The 17,744-nt window shown below is 33.7% G+C and overlaps 1 protein-coding gene across 9 annotated transcripts in view; it reads left to right on the forward strand.

Moving 5' to 3' along the window:
* Positions 1-17,744, forward strand: part of LOC117227927 (neural-cadherin) — a 716,163-nt gene that overhangs the window by 131,730 nt on the left and 566,689 nt on the right. For 8 of the 9 annotated variants that reach the window (XM_033483477.2, XM_076522349.1, XM_033483481.2 and 5 more), the window contains 2 exons: positions 14,300-14,491; positions 15,870-16,116. In XM_033483477.2, coding sequence (XP_033339368.1) covers positions 14,300-14,491; positions 15,870-16,116 — 439 coding nt within the window. Of the gene's footprint in view, positions 1-8,169; positions 9,218-14,299; positions 14,492-15,869; positions 16,117-17,744 lie in introns of those variants that run through there. The other variant, XM_076522347.1, reaches the window with a different exon arrangement.

Genomic DNA, 17,744 nt, shown 5'->3' on the forward strand with positions numbered 1-17,744 from the left:
ACTATTTCTTACATGAGAGGGTATAGGAATCTATGCTTCTTGTAACTCATGCACGCTGTAATACTATTCGACGAGCATTGGACGCGAATCATTGTAGATACTTCCAACTTCACAGATTCTTTCGATTTGTAATTATTGAGGTTAATGAATCTCGTAATTACCAACAATTATAATGGTAACGATATGAAGCGATTGCATCGTCATCGGATCAAGTAGATAGCTTACTGACAGAAGTTGGGCAAATGTAAAGGGAATTTATAAAATTGAAAGGATGATGGCGAAACTGTTCAAAAGAGTTAAATGAGAAATGATTATTCAAAAGGTTATTACACAGATTCTTTCGATCTGTAATTATTGAGGTTAATGAATCTCGTAATTACCAACAATTATAATGGTAACGATATGAAGCGATTGCATCGTCATCGGATCAAGTAGATAGCTTACTGACAGAAGTTGGGCAAATGTAAAGGGAATTTATAAAATTGAAAGGATGATGGCGAAACTGTTCAAAAGAGTTAAATGAGAAATGATTACTCAAAAGGTTATGTCAAGGTTATTATATGTATGTATCTTAGATTACTTTTATGGAGACATGGAAAAACTGTTAGTATGAAAGTTGCAGTAAATTCTCTCCAATTGTCCCTCAGCTTGTAAACAAAAATGGATAATTTGAGACTCGTTTTTATAATCGTTGATAATTGGCGAATATAAAAACAAGCAACGAGGCTCGAATAATAGTCTCTCCTCTTCCATTTTTTTTTACATTAGCTGAGGGATAATTGGAGAGAATTTACTGTATACTGAGCTTGTATGTAAATTCAAATTATTTTCCCCTACTTGTCGGTCTGTAGTTTCACGTTTATACGTTCATATAATATTCAGAAATATTCTACAAAACGTTATAATATTCAGTACTTTACCTAATCTAATAAGTCTTGCATCGTCGTTTTCCATTGTATGCAACTAGCTACGCGTAACTTATTGACAACTAAGTCATACCCTTTATTTCATTTTGTATTAATGTGAATTGGGAAAAATTGCATTACACACGATATTTCGGTAGATGCTTCCGAGGCCTGTGTATGACTATTTTATAGGCATGCTAGGTCGATCTTGACATAGATGTAGAATGCAGACCAATCTAGACTGACGCCAATCTTGACCTAGATCAATCTTGACCTATGTGTGCCAATTTTGACCTCAGGATTACGCCCCCGATGTTTCTGCACTACAGAACCCAATCACAATCCTCCATGAACAGGTCGGATACATAGGAACTGTAACTCGAACGGGATGTACAGTAGAAGACAAAAGTATTTATACACATTTAAGACAGAATAACTTTCTTCAAACTGGACTAAATGATTTGAATTTCTCGAAGATGTTAGAGGGAGCGATTAGTGTATAATGACCGAAATACTTTTTTTTAAATTTTGTTATTACTTGGATTGACAAAGAGGATCAAAAGAAAACTGCAGTTGTTTAATTAACCTATCTGAGCCTATGACGAAGATTTAAAACACGCGTTTTTTAGATCTCGGTAACTTACGTGCGAACTGAAAATTTTATCCAAAGCGGTTCACGCTGAGTCAAGCTCAATGTTCGGAGAGAAATAAGTTACGCAAGGAGTGGGATTGATGACGCATGCGCCGGGAGTTCCGAACAACGGCGCACAGTAGCTCGAAATTCTCAAAATGCGGAAAAGATACGAATACATCAATAAGAAAACTGTAATTGAGGCAAAGATTAGTATCCTAGGGTTTTCGAGGTCGCTGATTACGAAACTACAGTCAAAAAAAGAAAAGAAAAAAAATTAAATTAAGTTGTCAAAATTAAATAGTTGTCTAAAAAATGTTTTATACAACGATGTTAATAGTTTCAAGGCAGACATAATTTTCATTTCTTGTCTGAGTTTCATTTTTACATTATCAAAAGGAAGAAAAATTAATTCAGTCCGCACAATAAATTCGTACCAACGTGACACAAAAAATGATCTCAGCACCAAAACCGTAAGTTTACGCAGCTGTAACTTCTTTATTTATTTAATCTAAAGTTTAATGCACCAATCAAGTCTTACATCGACGCAATCTGTCGCAAAAAAGTATGCAATTTAAGTACAATTCTTTTATTAAAAATTCATTCGTGTGAAATTCGTGTTCTACTAAAATCAACAATGGTACTATTGATTTAACAGACGTAATATATTTCCTTAATTATGTATATAATTAAAGTACAAAAGCTTCTCTGTTTCAAATTATTCAATACTGCTTAAAAGGTGATGCGGTTTATCTAAAAACGCAGTTATTTTTTTCTCTAATTTGCGTACTACATCTTTGGAATAAATTGAAGGTATTATATTTAGAGAAAATATTTATTTATTTTTTGATATCCTACTATGGAACTATAAGAAAGGAATTTGTTTCCTTAACATTAAAAAAGATTACATTTTTCCTGGAACTCTCGGCGCATGCGTCACTTACCCCACTCCTCGCGTTACTTATTTCCCTGCGAAAATGTCAAGTTACAGACATTCAAAGATTTAATGTTTTAGATTTTAGACATTTGCGATAAAGTTTTTAGTATGCATATTATAAGTTGCCGAAATATATAGAACGCATTTTTTAAATTTTTGTTATAGAGCCAGATAAAAAAAAATTGAAAAACGCGAGTTTTCTATTTTTTTTTTGCCATTCCAAGCAGTAGTAAAATTAAAAAGAAATGTTTTAGCCATTGTACAGTAATTCAAGTCATTTAGTCAAGTTTTAAAAAAGGCATTACGTCGTCCCCCACTGTACACGAGCCTTTTATTTGCCAAATCAATTATCTCTACAAACGGAAAAGTAAGGAAAATTTATAGAACAATATATAAAATTATATAACAGTATTTAAAATACATGGTCATGTATTTTAAATGTATTATTATAGTCTAATGTAGTATATGTATGATAATAAGTTATGTAGTATTTCGATGTCAAAAAATGTTCCTTATTTTGTGGCACGAAGCATAGTATTAAAGATATTCATATAAAATATGAAAACGAAAAATTAAGCAACTGTAATCATGCGAACATCCACATAAATTCAAAAAGTAGAGTTAATCGATTTGATCTGTGAACGCCTCATCCTTCGATGAAGTTCGCTATAGGTTACACCTACATGTAAAGATGTACTTACATACAATACGCATACAGTCTGATTCACCCTAACAAAAGCCTCGATTCTGTTAATATCGTATAGATTCGTAGGTTTATTTATAATGTTGTACAAGCTTTTGTTTCTCCTTCCAGTGAACACATTTTATAATAAATAACTGTGATTTTAACTGACTACTTAAAATAATAATAAGTAACAGCTATAATTAGAAGATTTTATAGTATGCCCGTAATCGTCGTCTTTACGTCGTCTTTTTCTGTCGACGCGATGCGACGTGACGTCTCGAATCGATCTGTTGATTTCCTACTCGTCAAGAAGTACTGTGTCGACCGGAAACGACAATCTCGATTCGGAAGTCGAGTCACTTCTCTTAATCGAATAGTTGCAATTTAAACCTTTACGATGTCTCCAGAACATCACTAGGATAGGCAACTTCGTTGCTGTTATATTTTCATAACTTCGTGGCTATATATATTTATGGTTAGCCTCCTTTCACAGCTACACCGCCAAATTAACTTGAAAATAGTTACAGATATGACTAATATTTCAACGAAAATTCACAGTTATATTTGTCACACCATATATGTACATAGTTTTCTTAACAGTAAGAAGAAACTTTTCCATTTCGTATGCGGCCGCTTGCGATATTAATGTTAGAGCTAGTACGGTTTATACAAGGGTACAAGATATAAGAGTGCATAAATTGATTGTGGTTTCTTAACTGGCTATTCTCGTGTGACGTTTTCCAAAAAATGAATTTTGATTTTATTTATCACAATTAGATGTATCCAAGAATGGATTATTAAATTTCGATGCTATCATTCCGATTACATATTTCAAAGTTCAGTAAATTCTCGCAGCTCGGAATCGAAAATGGACAACTGGGACAACTCGAGAGAGAGAGGTGGGAGGGAGTAGGGAGGAATAGTGAGCGAGAGGGGGGAGCGAGAGAGAAGCGAGAGAGAGAGAGAGAGAGAGAGAGAGGGAGAGAGAGAGAACTAAAATCGGGGCAGTCGGCAAACTTAAAAGCCAACGGTATGTCAATGTACAATACATTAATACAAACACACGATAATGCTGGAATAAAAACGATGACTTAACTTTCTTATTTTTAATTTCTTATACATGAAATTTTGTTAACATATTGGTGAGATTCTTTCAATTAAAATGAGACCAAATACGACATGCTTTAGACCATATATACATATGCATTCAATTACGTTGTGATTGATTTTATTTGATACAATCAGAAATATTTGTCCAAACTATATCATATTTGGCCTCATTTTAATCAGAAAATTATCAGCAATATGTTAACAAAAATTCAGTTTAAAAATGCTAAAATTAGAAGTCTGATCTTATTGTATTATGAGTTATCATTCCGGGAATTCTAGTCAAAGGAGCCGCGTCGAACCTTAGAATCGGCATAGCCATAACGCATAAAGGCATAGGAATAGCACAGGGACAATCCCAGTAAGATCATAACTTGGACTTCTAGAGAAAATTTACTGTTTACGAAGCTGATAGCTTAGCTAGGTACTTTTTTAACCATGTAGTGGCATAAGTCACATTTGCCTCATTGTGAGCTGTTATTGTTTATTAACATGTGTATTGTATACTGATCGAATTTATTGTTAAAATAATTTAGCATTAAGTTGATTTATAGCAACGTTATATCTTGGTTCACTTGTCTTTTTAACAATTTGGCACGTATAGATTATATTCTACATCGTAAGACAACACGATTTTAACACACTTACAGTGGGTGTGGAAAGTATGTATTCGTACACCTTTTAAAATGTAATAACATTATTATAATTAGGCCAAGCGGCCTAAATTTTTGGGGGATGTTGGAGTGATTAGTTTACTAAATAAGGGCTAAAAAATTATTTACAAAAATTGTAATTTGTTGGCGCGATGAAAGATTGAAAAAATGATGTTTTTTCAACTTTTTTATCTGAGGCTATAACGAAAATTTAAAAAATACATTTTGTAGATTTCGGTAACTTGTATGCATGCTGAAAATTTTATCAAAGTCTGTCGACGCATAGTCAAGTTACAGTTACTGAAAGATGTAAAAATTATTTGCTTTTGGTTAAAATTCGTGAAAAACTGCGATTTTCGCGATCTTTAATTGCTTACAGTTCATGTCAAGGTCAACCGATTTCGATGAAATTTTCAGCATACAAATTTTTTTAAATTTTCGTTCTAGGCTCAGATAAAAAAGTTGAAAAAACATCATTTTTTCAATCCTTTATCACTTCAACAAATTGGAATTTTTTAAAATAATTTTGTAGTCATTTTCTGTCTCATCCCATTATTATCCCAAAAAAACTTAGACCGCTTGGACCAATTATGAAAAAGTTATCCTGTTTTAAAAGGTGTACGAATATTTTCTACACCCACTTTATGTGTTTTTCGAAACATAATTTTTCGTTTTGATATGCAGGATAAAAGAAAAACTACTCGACCGGACGTACCGAAAGTGCAATACATTTCCTTCGTGCGCGACCGCATTCTTTATTATTTATATTCTTTACCCGTAAAAATGTTGCAAAATGTGACCATTACGACAGTCGAATGTAAAACACATACGATGATCATGCTTGTATAAAATTGAAATATTTACGAAATTGTAGTTTCTGATAGAATATTACGAGTAACAAACCTAGTACACCGCCAAAGTATAAATATTATTTTCACGGCAAAATAAATGGTTAAGAATGTCATTGAAACATTAATACAAAAATTACGTTATTTTATTTTCGAATGATATAAATATGAAAAAATTGGGACAATTATTTACTTTATCGGCACTGAACAAAATCCATAACTTCGTTAATTTTTATGTTGCCATAGTAGAATCAGCTATATTATTTATGTTATGTACCGTCATTCAAACTGTACACATTCATTACAATGATATAAAATTGTAATATTAGTTTTCATTTTCTGTCTTACTTAATTTGTAAATATAAATATAATGCTTAAAATATCGTCATAAGTTTGAATGATACGTACGTCATCGTATAATTTGAACACTTATCCGCCCTCTCTGACAATTTTACACATTTTTTACTGGCTCTGAAAAAGTAATATATTTTGCATATGACATTGGGATTTTAAAACAATGTGAAGAATCGTGTTTTAATTTTATTCCACGTAACCCAATTTTAAAAAATTTTCAAACAGTGAATTTATGACGCTGCTTCCGCTAATTTGACATATTTCTCGTTAATTTCGCAAAAATAACGTCAGAGCCAAGCAAGGAATTCCAAAGTGCAATTTATTTACATTTCCGGTGTATTGATTTTTTACGGTTATACGCCCCGCAATGGGACAAATTAAGTTGAGAAAATAGGAGATGGATGAGAGTTAAGTGTCATTGGTGACTCCCGATGAACTTCTTTTGTTTTTGTTCCCTGAAGTGCTGTAATCACGCAACGCCAAGTCCAGAGAGCGGTCGACTATGAAATTCCTCTCTCATGTAGAATGCATTCATTAGAGAATTGTCTTTAAAGTGGTGTTGGACCGTGTTGTGCATAATGTGAAAACAAACAATATGTTAGGAGCGTGTCCTATTTGATTTCAAATCCACTAACAAGACATAATTAACACTAGCTTTACAGCACCCGTTAACATGAGAAGTTACAAATTTTCTAATTTACGTCTAGACTAGATGCGCCAGGTTAAATTATTGTATCATTAAATTAATCATTCGAAAGTTCTGTTAAACATATTGACGTAACTAAGTGCATATAATGTACATTATGACACTTCGGAAACATATTTCCATCGAAAAATAATACTAAATATCTATATACAAAATTAATCATTTTTCGACATACAGTGGCCGACAAAAATGTTCGTACACCTTTCAAAACATAATAACATTTTTAAAACTGGACTAAGTGACTTGAATTTTTTTAAATGATAGAGGGACTAGTATACTAGATAATGACCAAAATGATCTTTTTTTTTTAATTTTGCTATTATTTGGAATGACAAACAAAAAATAGAAAACTCTCGTTTTTTAACTTTTTCATTTGAGCCTATAACGAAAATTTGAAACATGTCATTCATAGATCTCGGTAACTTATACGCATGTTGAAAATTTCATCAAAATCGGTTGACGTTGTCACGAGTTACAACAAATTAAACATGGCAAAAATCGTAGTTTTGTCACGATTTTGATCAAAAACTGTAAGAAGTCTGTAGTTTTTAAAATCTTTCAACGCCTGTCGGTTAATCGATTTCGATCAAATTTTCAGCACGCATATAAGTTACCGAAATCTACGAGAGACATTTTTTAAATTTTCGTTACAGGGTCAAATAAAAAAGTTAAAAAAGCGAGAGTTTTTTATTTTTGTCTGTCATTCCAAATAATAGCAAAATTTAGAAAAGACAGTTTGGTCATTGTCTAGTATACTAGTCTCTGTATCATTTAAAAAAAATTCAAGTCATTTCGTCCGGTTTTAAAAAAGTTATTGCGTTTTAAAAGGTGTACGAACACTTTTGTGGGTCACTGTATGTCGAAAAATGATTAATTTTGCATGTAGATATTTACTATTATTTTCCGATGTAAATATGTTTCCGAAGTGTCTTAATGTACATTATATGCACTTTTAGGTACAGCAATATGTTTAACAGAACTTTCGAATGATTAGTTTAATGGTACAATAATCTAACCTGATGCATCTAGCCTAGATGTAAATTAGGAAATTTGTAACTTCTCATGTTAACGGGATTTGAAATCAAATATGACACGCTCCTGACATATTGTTTGTTTTCACATTATGCACAACACGGTCCAACACCACTTTAAAGACAATTCTCTGATGAATGCATTCTACATGAGAGAAGAATTTCATAGTCGACCGAATGACTTTCGTTAATAATGTTTTTCAATATCTCCAAAAATAACAGAGATACTTTGGTGGCCTTCTTCGGCTGTGACACCTAATATATGAATTTAATAATTACGGATTATTAAACAATTTAAGTACTCTATAGAGACTCTCTTATCCGAAGGTTTATTTTTATAATATTTTACTGGGCGATAATGTATCTCAGTAATAAATACAATGATTAGATGATAGAAAATTTAAATACTAGAATATTGTAAAAATAAATGTTCGGATAAGATATTGTATACCATTTAAACGCACGTTTGGCGGAACAACTTCGGAGAGGAATAATTGTTTGGTGGTCCGTCGGAAGAAAAAATTTACTCGGAAAGCATGAAAGTGGCCGAGTTAGGTGAATCATTCTGTATACGTGAAACGATCCACTGACACACGAACGCGAATGAGAAGCGTGCCGAAAGGGGAACCCGCAGGGCCGGGTGTACACTGTGTAGAGTAAGGGAAACGCGGGAAGAAATATGCAGCGGTGACTTCCGGCGCGGGGCTCGCACGTGGATACAATTTCCTTTTGAAATGCCCGACTGTTCGAGCATTCGCTTCGTATCGTGAGTTCCATGCTAATTACAGTTTCGGCGGGCAGAACGAAAAAGGACGCGTGTTACGGACGAAGGGTCCGGAAGCATTCAATTACGCATTCCGCTCTATTCAAATGTTGCTCTCGCAATTATTACGCAAATATTACAATTACGTTCGCTCAGATTTCATCTTATTTTTCAAATAGAATTTCGTTTCTCCTTTTATCCTAGCTCGTTCTACTGCGATGAAAAAGTGTTCGTATGTCACTGATTTCTATTTGCAGGTTTAAATACAACATTTACCTCGAGCCTCGCTCGAAACAGAAACTTTTACCAACTATTTCGTCCACAGTTGTTCAACGCAATTTTTCTATGGAAATAATTTGTAACTCGGTCATTTGGAGACATTGTGTCCTGACTTTAGAAGCATATTCGAACCCGTTTTATTTCGGGAACACGCCGTAATAAATATTTATCAAACCCAAAAATATGTCACCTTTTACGCAGAACTTGGATCTGCTCTTTCTTGCCTTACGATCTATGACTATACTTATGCTTTCGCACCACTTGTACTAATAACGAATGTTTTCTTTTCCGCATCACCGGCTTCCACAGGATTTCAATGTTAGTAATAATATTTCTTATTTATATTTCATACATTCAATTTCAGTAGACTCTCGTATAACGCGATTAATTGCGCGTTGTAGGAGATCGCGTTATTCAAAATAGTTCCTCTTACAACGTGAATAATGTACATGTGTGTTGGATATTTTTTAAAAGTACGTATTAGGAACTTATATAAACAAAACAGCTCTGCTCCATGTAAATTCAACAGAAGATATAATTTAACGATTTCATTACGTAGATGTAATTAGTTATTGTTCGGGTCGTCAAAAGAAAAGCTACAATTAGTTGTTCATGTTCACTTATTTTCATATCTGTTGAACGGAACACTCTTCATTATGCGTTGTGTTTAGATTACATATATGGGAATTTGTGTTGCAGGAATGCACGTTATACAGGAGTCTACTGCGTCTACGCATTTTGTATATATCGTCATGTTTCTAGAGTAGAATCTTGATTATTGCAATACCGATCGATTATTGGAACCTCAATTATATACAAGGTGTCCGATTTTAATCTATAAATAAAAATAACACGTTAATTACGCAATGCATAAAAAATGTTTTCCACAAAAATTAAATGGTTTCGAGGAAGCTACAAAGTGACATAAAATTCATTTTTGTGTAAGTGGACGCGTACAGGACAAATTAAGATTAACTTTGTTTTCTCAAACGGAATTATATAATTCTTAATACGCTTATCGGTTCAGTCCATCGTTTTGAACAAAAAAATATTGGACCTCACATGTCAAAACATTATTAGTTTACGAGATACTTGAGTGCAAATATTGCAAAGTGATAGACGTGTAGATATTGACTGTTTTAAAGTGACTCTGACTGTTTTGTACGACCTTACAATATTTTTACTTAAATATCTCGTAAACTAATAATTTTTTCGCATGTGAAGTCTAATATTTTTTTATTTGGAACGATGGTCTGAGCCGATAAGTGTATTCAAAATTACATGATTCCGTTTGAAAAAAAACAAAGTTGACCATCATTTGCCCTATTTGCGTCCACTTACAAAAAAATTATGTCCTTTTGTAGCCACCTCGAAACATTTTTTATGCAGTGTGTAATTAACAAGTTATTTTGATTTATAGATTAAAATCGGACATACTGAATATAATATTCATCGTAGAACAATTGTATAAAGATAAATATATTTCAAAGATACTATAAAAGAGTATGAATTTTTTGAATAATTTATAAATTTATAAAAGAGAGTCTGCATTCCAGTTGTCAATGAATGCTTGTAAATTAGATTTTGCTTCAGTTTTTCAATTTTCATTTATGGATTAGATTTTGCTAGCAAATTTCATTGTATAACAGTACATAGTGATTTCAGTGATTTTTCTATATCACGAAAGACTATTCTGAAATTAGAAACTGTATTAGTAATTCAAGTGGAAATAATTACAACAATTTCTTCCTAATACGCGCTCAGATTGCGCACAAAAATGGACAATTTGGGAAGAGGAGATACGATTATTCGAGCCTTGCGTCTCGTTTTTGTGCGCAATCTGTGCGTGAATTAGGGAGAAATTACTGTATTTTGAAATTTCCTGATAAAGGTTCAGTACTGCTGTACAAGCAAGGAAAACGTTGAAGTGAAAATAGAGACATCTAGAACACACTGTTCCCTCGTTAGCGTCGCATGATCCGTAAAATATAAACGCAGCTTCCTGTTTGCTGGCTATCCGACGACGTTTCGTGGTCAGAGACGAAGAGGAGTGCTGCTGGATGTGTCATGGTATGGTGGAAATAAAAACACGCTAACAAGAGAGAAAAAGCATGCGGCGCTAACAAGAGAAAACTTGTCGTAATACGAAACCCAGAAAATGTGTGTTTAGCATAATTGTAACATTAATCATCCAGTTAACAGATCGTTGTGAGAAGAATGAAAGTAGAAACTGTAGAAAATTGCTGAAAGCCTGTTTAAACACTTTTGTTTAACAGAATTATTTATGAAATATTTCGAAACAGACGATCTACGAATAATCAAGGTTCTACAGTATGATTTTTCTGTAACTTTCTACCTACCAAATGCACCAATACGTACTTCACTCTGTTTTTTTACAAGATAAATAATCTAACAACCAGTTCCTTTATTTTACAGTGGCCTCGCTCGACAAGCGTGCAAATTTAGTGCCCTGCAGTGTCGTTTCTACGAACTATCTAGACATAGTCATACATTCTGAACACTTACTTGTTTGCATACCCGTAGAATCGCGTGTACTTAGGCTAGGGTAGATGTCCCATTTTCCGTGCACGTCCCAAATTCCGTGCCTTCGGATTAAAAATGTATAGAAAAAGAAATGTTTTATACAGGGTGTGGCACGTAACTGTCGCAACGATTTTTCAAGCACATTCGACAGTCTGACAAAAAAATGTTTTCAATGAAAGTTAATCAGTATTTAGTCGGTTACACATTGAAAGATAACAAATTTCAAAAACTATTGTCTTTCGATTAAAAATCAAGGTTATCTTGACTTTTTTAAATGACAACCAGTATTTTTAACTTCGTAGAGTTATTGCTGATGAAAAAGTGAATTCAATGACCTACTATACTATGACCTTCAGATGACCTCGACTTCAGAAATTTAGATTCGAATAACAGAGATCGTTTATTATAAAATTTTCCTGAAAGTTATGTTCTCTGAACCAATGGAGATTACTTTTAAACCAAAAATAACAATTGTTACGGCCAATTATACGATTTTTTGAAAACATCTATTGGTTAAACGATCTTATGTTAAGTTATATTAATATTTACAACTAATCGTGATTTGCTTACACGACTGGAATTGTGCTTACAAAAAGATGGACTACACTTCGAGCACTTATTGTAAGTTAATTGAAATAAAATAGTTTTCGATATTAACGATGTTGTTGTTCAACCCTAAATTACTAAAATCAAGGTTATCTGAAGATCATAGTATAGCAACTCGTTGAATTCATTTTTCCAACGGCAATAACGTTACGAGGGCAAAAATCCAAAGTACCATCTAAAAAAGTCAAGGTGACTTTGAATTTTAGTCGAAAGACAATAGTTTCTGAAATTTGTTACATTTTGTTAGACACACAGTCGAAAGTACCTATCGTAGAGACAGTTATGTGCCACACCCTGTATATATATAAATTGATGATCTATATTTTTTTATTATGTTCACTTATCAACATGTAAAATTCAGGGGGAGGTATCAATTAATATACAGGGCATCCCTGAAAGATATATAGAAGCGGGCACCAGATGATTCCTCATAAAAAAGATGTGAAAAAAAATATAGAATAACTTTTCTTCGTTTAGGTCTTAATTTTCTCGAAAACCAAGTGGCAAACAACAAGATGTTATTCTATATTTTCTTTATATTTCTCTATGCGATTACCGAGTGTCTGCGTGTACATACCATTCAGAGACAGCCTGTATAAAAGTTTTCTTTCTCTATGCATTTTTAATCCGGGGACACGGAAATTGGGACAGGCACGGAAACTGGAACATCTACCCTATCGTGTAAGCGAGAGGTTGCTTCCAGAAAGTACTTCTCTTGAAGTATCTTTTGGAAAAATTTCGTACAAAAATATTAGTTGTTAGTAAACCGCAGAAATAGGTGAACGAATACAAAATAGTAAAAACAATAGAAGAATATTCTTCTATTACTTTGAATTTACTAAAATTGATTTTTGCAACAGATACGAGAGATTTTCGAAATAATTTATTTCGAGGTTTCGAAATAAAAAGATTATGTGATTATCTGAAACTATAAAACAATACGATAGCTTTAATTGCACATTTTCGAAGCAATCTGTTGCGAAATAATAAGATTTCAAAGAAAAATGTGAAAGATCGGTGAAAAAAATAACATATTTTCCCTAAAATTATGTAAAATTTATTTATCAAATTGTAAACTTTTGATCTTTTCAATCGATTACAATAATCTCTTTCTTGTAGAACTAACGCTTGTTGAGCTATCTGAATTAGTGAATCACTTATTGGTGCATTAATAAAATAATAAAAAAATACAATTTAATAACAGCTTTGGTAGTTGGATAGTTAACGCCGAATGAAGCAATTAGTTTCGTACATTCGAATTAGGTGCTTTCTCGGTGTAAAGCCTGCGACCTAGTGCGCTGTTTACTAGATCGATAATGTTTATAGGCGGTGACGGAAAGTGATGTAAGTTAATAATTCAAATCATGTTTTTCCTGGCATATTATATTAATGGAAAACATGGCGTTAAATCGGCTCCGAAAGCACGTCAACGCTGTTGTGAACAAATTGGCAAAAAAACCGATAACACGTTGAGATTAACGAACCCAGTTTGAACAATACCGAAAGCTTGTTACCCGAGCGCTTACTGTTGTCCGAAATATTGCTTTCATACACGATGCATTTCGAAAATTAAATTCATGTAATTTGGAATAATAAAATGTTACAAAGATGATAGAATATGCGGTAATACTCGATCGAATAATTAATGGAACATTTTTTAGTTTCAATGCTGCTCATAATGAAAAATAAATGAAAAAATAAATGAAAAAATAAATGGATTAATGATAACTTAAATTAACCCTTAGAGGACCAGAAATATTTCAAGTTTACATACCCCCGAGTCTAAGTTATTTTTCATACGGAAAGGATGCACTGAAGATTTTTATATGAAATATAGAAAAAATATTTATTCGATAAAAATTCAATCTTGCAAATATTAATCTCGCATTATCTCGTCCATACGAACGTGAGTTTATCCTGTATGTATGTACTGCTGATTAGAACTTTTGTGCAGAATATTTCGACTTCCACAATATGATCTTCGAAAATATTTATAACGAAGCTATTTTCGATTCGAAGTATTCGAATTACAACGTTGACGTGTGTCAATAAGATGATGTATGTATTAGAAGCTTTTACATTGGGAAATTTCTCATCGAGGGCTTCGAATTGAACGGAGCCAAAGGTCAAGCTGTAAACGCGGATCACATGAAATATTGTTGGGTCACCGCCTCCGAGCACTATCCACCACTTCCTGTGAACGTGTGCGCACGTTGCGAATGCATATCAATAATCGATCGACAATTGCAGACACGGACAATCAGCGTGTCATTATCAACATGAAGGACGTTAACGATGAACCGCCGTACTTCATAAATCGGCCTCTGCCAATGCAAACGGTGGTGCAGCTGAATGCACCGCCAAATACTCACGTGTTTACCCTCCAAGCAAGAGATCCTGACACCGACGGCAATATTCACTACTTCATTGTTCGGGATCGGAGTACGTACCAACGTTATATTACAATCTTCTTTCCTGGGGAACCCGTGAAACCTCCGATTCCTCAAACGCGTTGCCATCTTGGGTCTTAACGCTATTTTTGCCGATATTTTGTATTTCAGAATTGAACGAATCAAATTTTTGACTATAGCAAATATCGAGAAGCGATTGCATAAAAAACATAGAATATAAGAAATAATTTTTGCTAAAAATTATTAAAAGATGTCCTTTAAATCCTTTGGTAAAAATAGCGTAAAACAGAAATTATTGAAAGATGTCTTCTGATACCTTCGGTGGAAATAGTGTTATGGCGTATTTCAAAAATACAGCAGAGCCTCGGTTGTATGAACTAATTGCGAGAGAAAATTGTATTTTCACGTAACAAAACAAAAAGCAGTTAGGACTCGATCACACTTAATAGTTAAGAAAAAATAAAATCAAATAAATATAAATCATTGTGTTTATAAATAACTTCATGCACAGAATGCAAAATTAAAAATGCAATAATATTTTGAATAATAGTAATAGTGAATAAGTGTGAATGAATTTCATCCTACGGAAGCAAGGAGACACATTGTCCGCTTGTACAGGATGTCCCAAAACTACGATACGTCCGGGAAATTAGAGATTCCTGAGGTCATTTGAAGTAATTTTTTCCTTTACAAAAATGCTCTCCGAGGCTTCGTTTACGAGTTATTAATAAAAAACGGTGACCAATGAGAGCCGGGATCAGCTGACACGAGGCGGAAGAGCCAATGAGCGGTACTGAGCTTCGGCCGCCTTGCATCAGCCGAGCTCGCCTCTCATTGGTCACTGTTTTACATTAATAACTCGTAAACAAAGGCGCGGATTACATTTGCGCTAAGGAAAAAGTTACTTCAAATGATCCCAGAAACCCCTCCTCCCCCATTTTCCGGAAATACCATAACTTTGGCACACTCTATTTACATTGTGTCACACAATATTGCAGTAGAAAATATACAATTCTTATAATACAACATTAAAACAAGAGAACGTTCACACAACGAGCATTTATATAACGGAGGTTCTGTTTATATGTTTTATGGAATTTGTTGTTAAACGATAACAACGTATTACATTCTAATAATAATGTCTTAAAAATAACTTGTGGGTATTAATATGAATTAATGCGTATTTCGCCTTAGTAGTAGAAAGTAGAAAGTACTTACTTGTTACATGAAACACATTTTATTGTTACATAGATCTAGACTATACGAGATTTTAACTTATAGCGGTGTAGCATAAATATAGAATTTATAGTAAGCAGACCGGTGAAATATAATTTCATTGCAAAATATTAATAAACCATTGGCGCTAAATGATTCGAATGGAAAATAAGTGGCACACGTTTTGCTCGCAGCTGGAGGCCGTTTCGAGGTAGACGAACGATCCGGCGTGGTACGCACCCGTGGGAACGATTTGTTTCAGTTGGACATGGAATACGTTCTGTACGTGAAAGCGGAGGATCAGAACGGCCGTCTGGACGAGAAGCATTTTCAGTCGACTCCTGAGGAGCGATTATCGATCGTTGGTGGAAAACGCCCACCGCAGTTTTATATGACCGCGTATGAGGCAGAAATACCGGAAAACCAGAAGAAAGATTCCGAGTAAGTTACGCATCACTTTTCCATCGGATCCATGGCAACACCTGGGCATTAGATTCGAAACACCACTTCGTTCGCGAAAATAAATCATTCTCCGTGAAAACTAAATGTACGCGACATCCACACATTTTCATCGATCGTTGAAAATTCGAACCATTTTCCCAAGAAAATCGTTACTGCCGTTGCAGTAGGCAGGTTCGTGCATTAACCCCTTGCCATACTTTGACGAGTTCGACATGAAAATTTCTAATAATAACTTATTGAGTATAGATGTTATTCTGTCCTTTAAAATTGGATTAAAATTCTAATTTCTCGTCATTAATAATGAAGCATTCAATTAAATTTAGGCATACGATAAGCATCAATTTTCTTTCCTTTCTAAGAAATTATTGCAATCGAAAGATTTCTAATCGCAGTAACTATGAAGAAAATAGTATGTGAAAAAGTTAAATATGTATTTATTTGATTTAAAACGTGTATTTCTATTTATATTTGCGTTATACGAGAAATTTTACAAAGACAAGAATTTAACGCAACGTTTACAGTCGTGCACTTTAACATAGTTATCATCGAACTATACATAGTTTTAAATTCATATCTTGGCCATTTTTCCTTACTATTTTTGAATGCTTCTAGTCTATGCAGATAGTCTATGACAATTAATGTTTATTTCTAAAATACTCCTAGATGGGTTGCCATATTTTGCCAGCATTCTTTTCACGATAGACCTTTTATCTCTTTATCGAGTTCATACCCGGGTTTCGTAGTGATCACAAGATGACAAAAAGCTTTTGATTTTCAAGATAAGTTTTTACTATCTTTGAGATTACCGACTTGTTGAAATATAATTTCTTCTTCATCGTATCCAATAGAACTACCAACTGACGGTAAATTCGTTCGTGAAATGTTTAAATAATGTCCCTTTTACATAATAAATTCGAACTTAATTAAGGGACAAACACCCTTACGTGTAAAACAGCCACAGCACATTATAGATCCTTACTCGAACTTTATTGCCTGCTTTATACTTGTCATTTGAAGATTTGTACTATCCGATGTTCATTACCGTCCAATTCCATCAGATTCAAATCTGCATATTTTTATTTCTTCTGATAAGAATTTTATACCAAAGAGCTGGTTTGCGTACTTTCCCTCTTTCTTTGAACACATTTTATTTAAATATCAGCGAATGGTCCATTCACTAGCATTCACATCAACTTCTTTTGCTGCGATGTTTTTTCGACGGTTTAGTACCTTCAGCCCTAATACGGCGTCCAATTTTACGCGCGTCTCTATCAGAAATCAATAGCGATATACATACCATTTCTTGCCGAACTTGATGCAAGGCCGTTAGTTTTTTTTCAATCTTGTCACTTCTCTATGGCTTATATTTTGTTTCATTGCAATTTGTCGCTGTGAAAAACATTTATCACACAAACGAGTAATATTGTATTCCTTACTTTCGCTGAGTAATTTCATGTTGTTATTCGGCTAAACGGACTAAGTATTATCGTATAGTCCTCGCGCGACAAGATAACATCTTTGTGTTTACATTCCCCCTCTTATTAGCTGCGGCAGGGGGCAGCTCGTAGAAGGGGCAATATAAACGCGAAGGTGCTTTCTTGTCGTGC

Source organism: Megalopta genalis, chromosome 5, assembly GCF_051020955.1.
Source record: "Megalopta genalis isolate 19385.01 chromosome 5, iyMegGena1_principal, whole genome shotgun sequence".
NCBI classification, from domain to species: domain Eukaryota; kingdom Metazoa; phylum Arthropoda; class Insecta; order Hymenoptera; family Halictidae; genus Megalopta; species Megalopta genalis.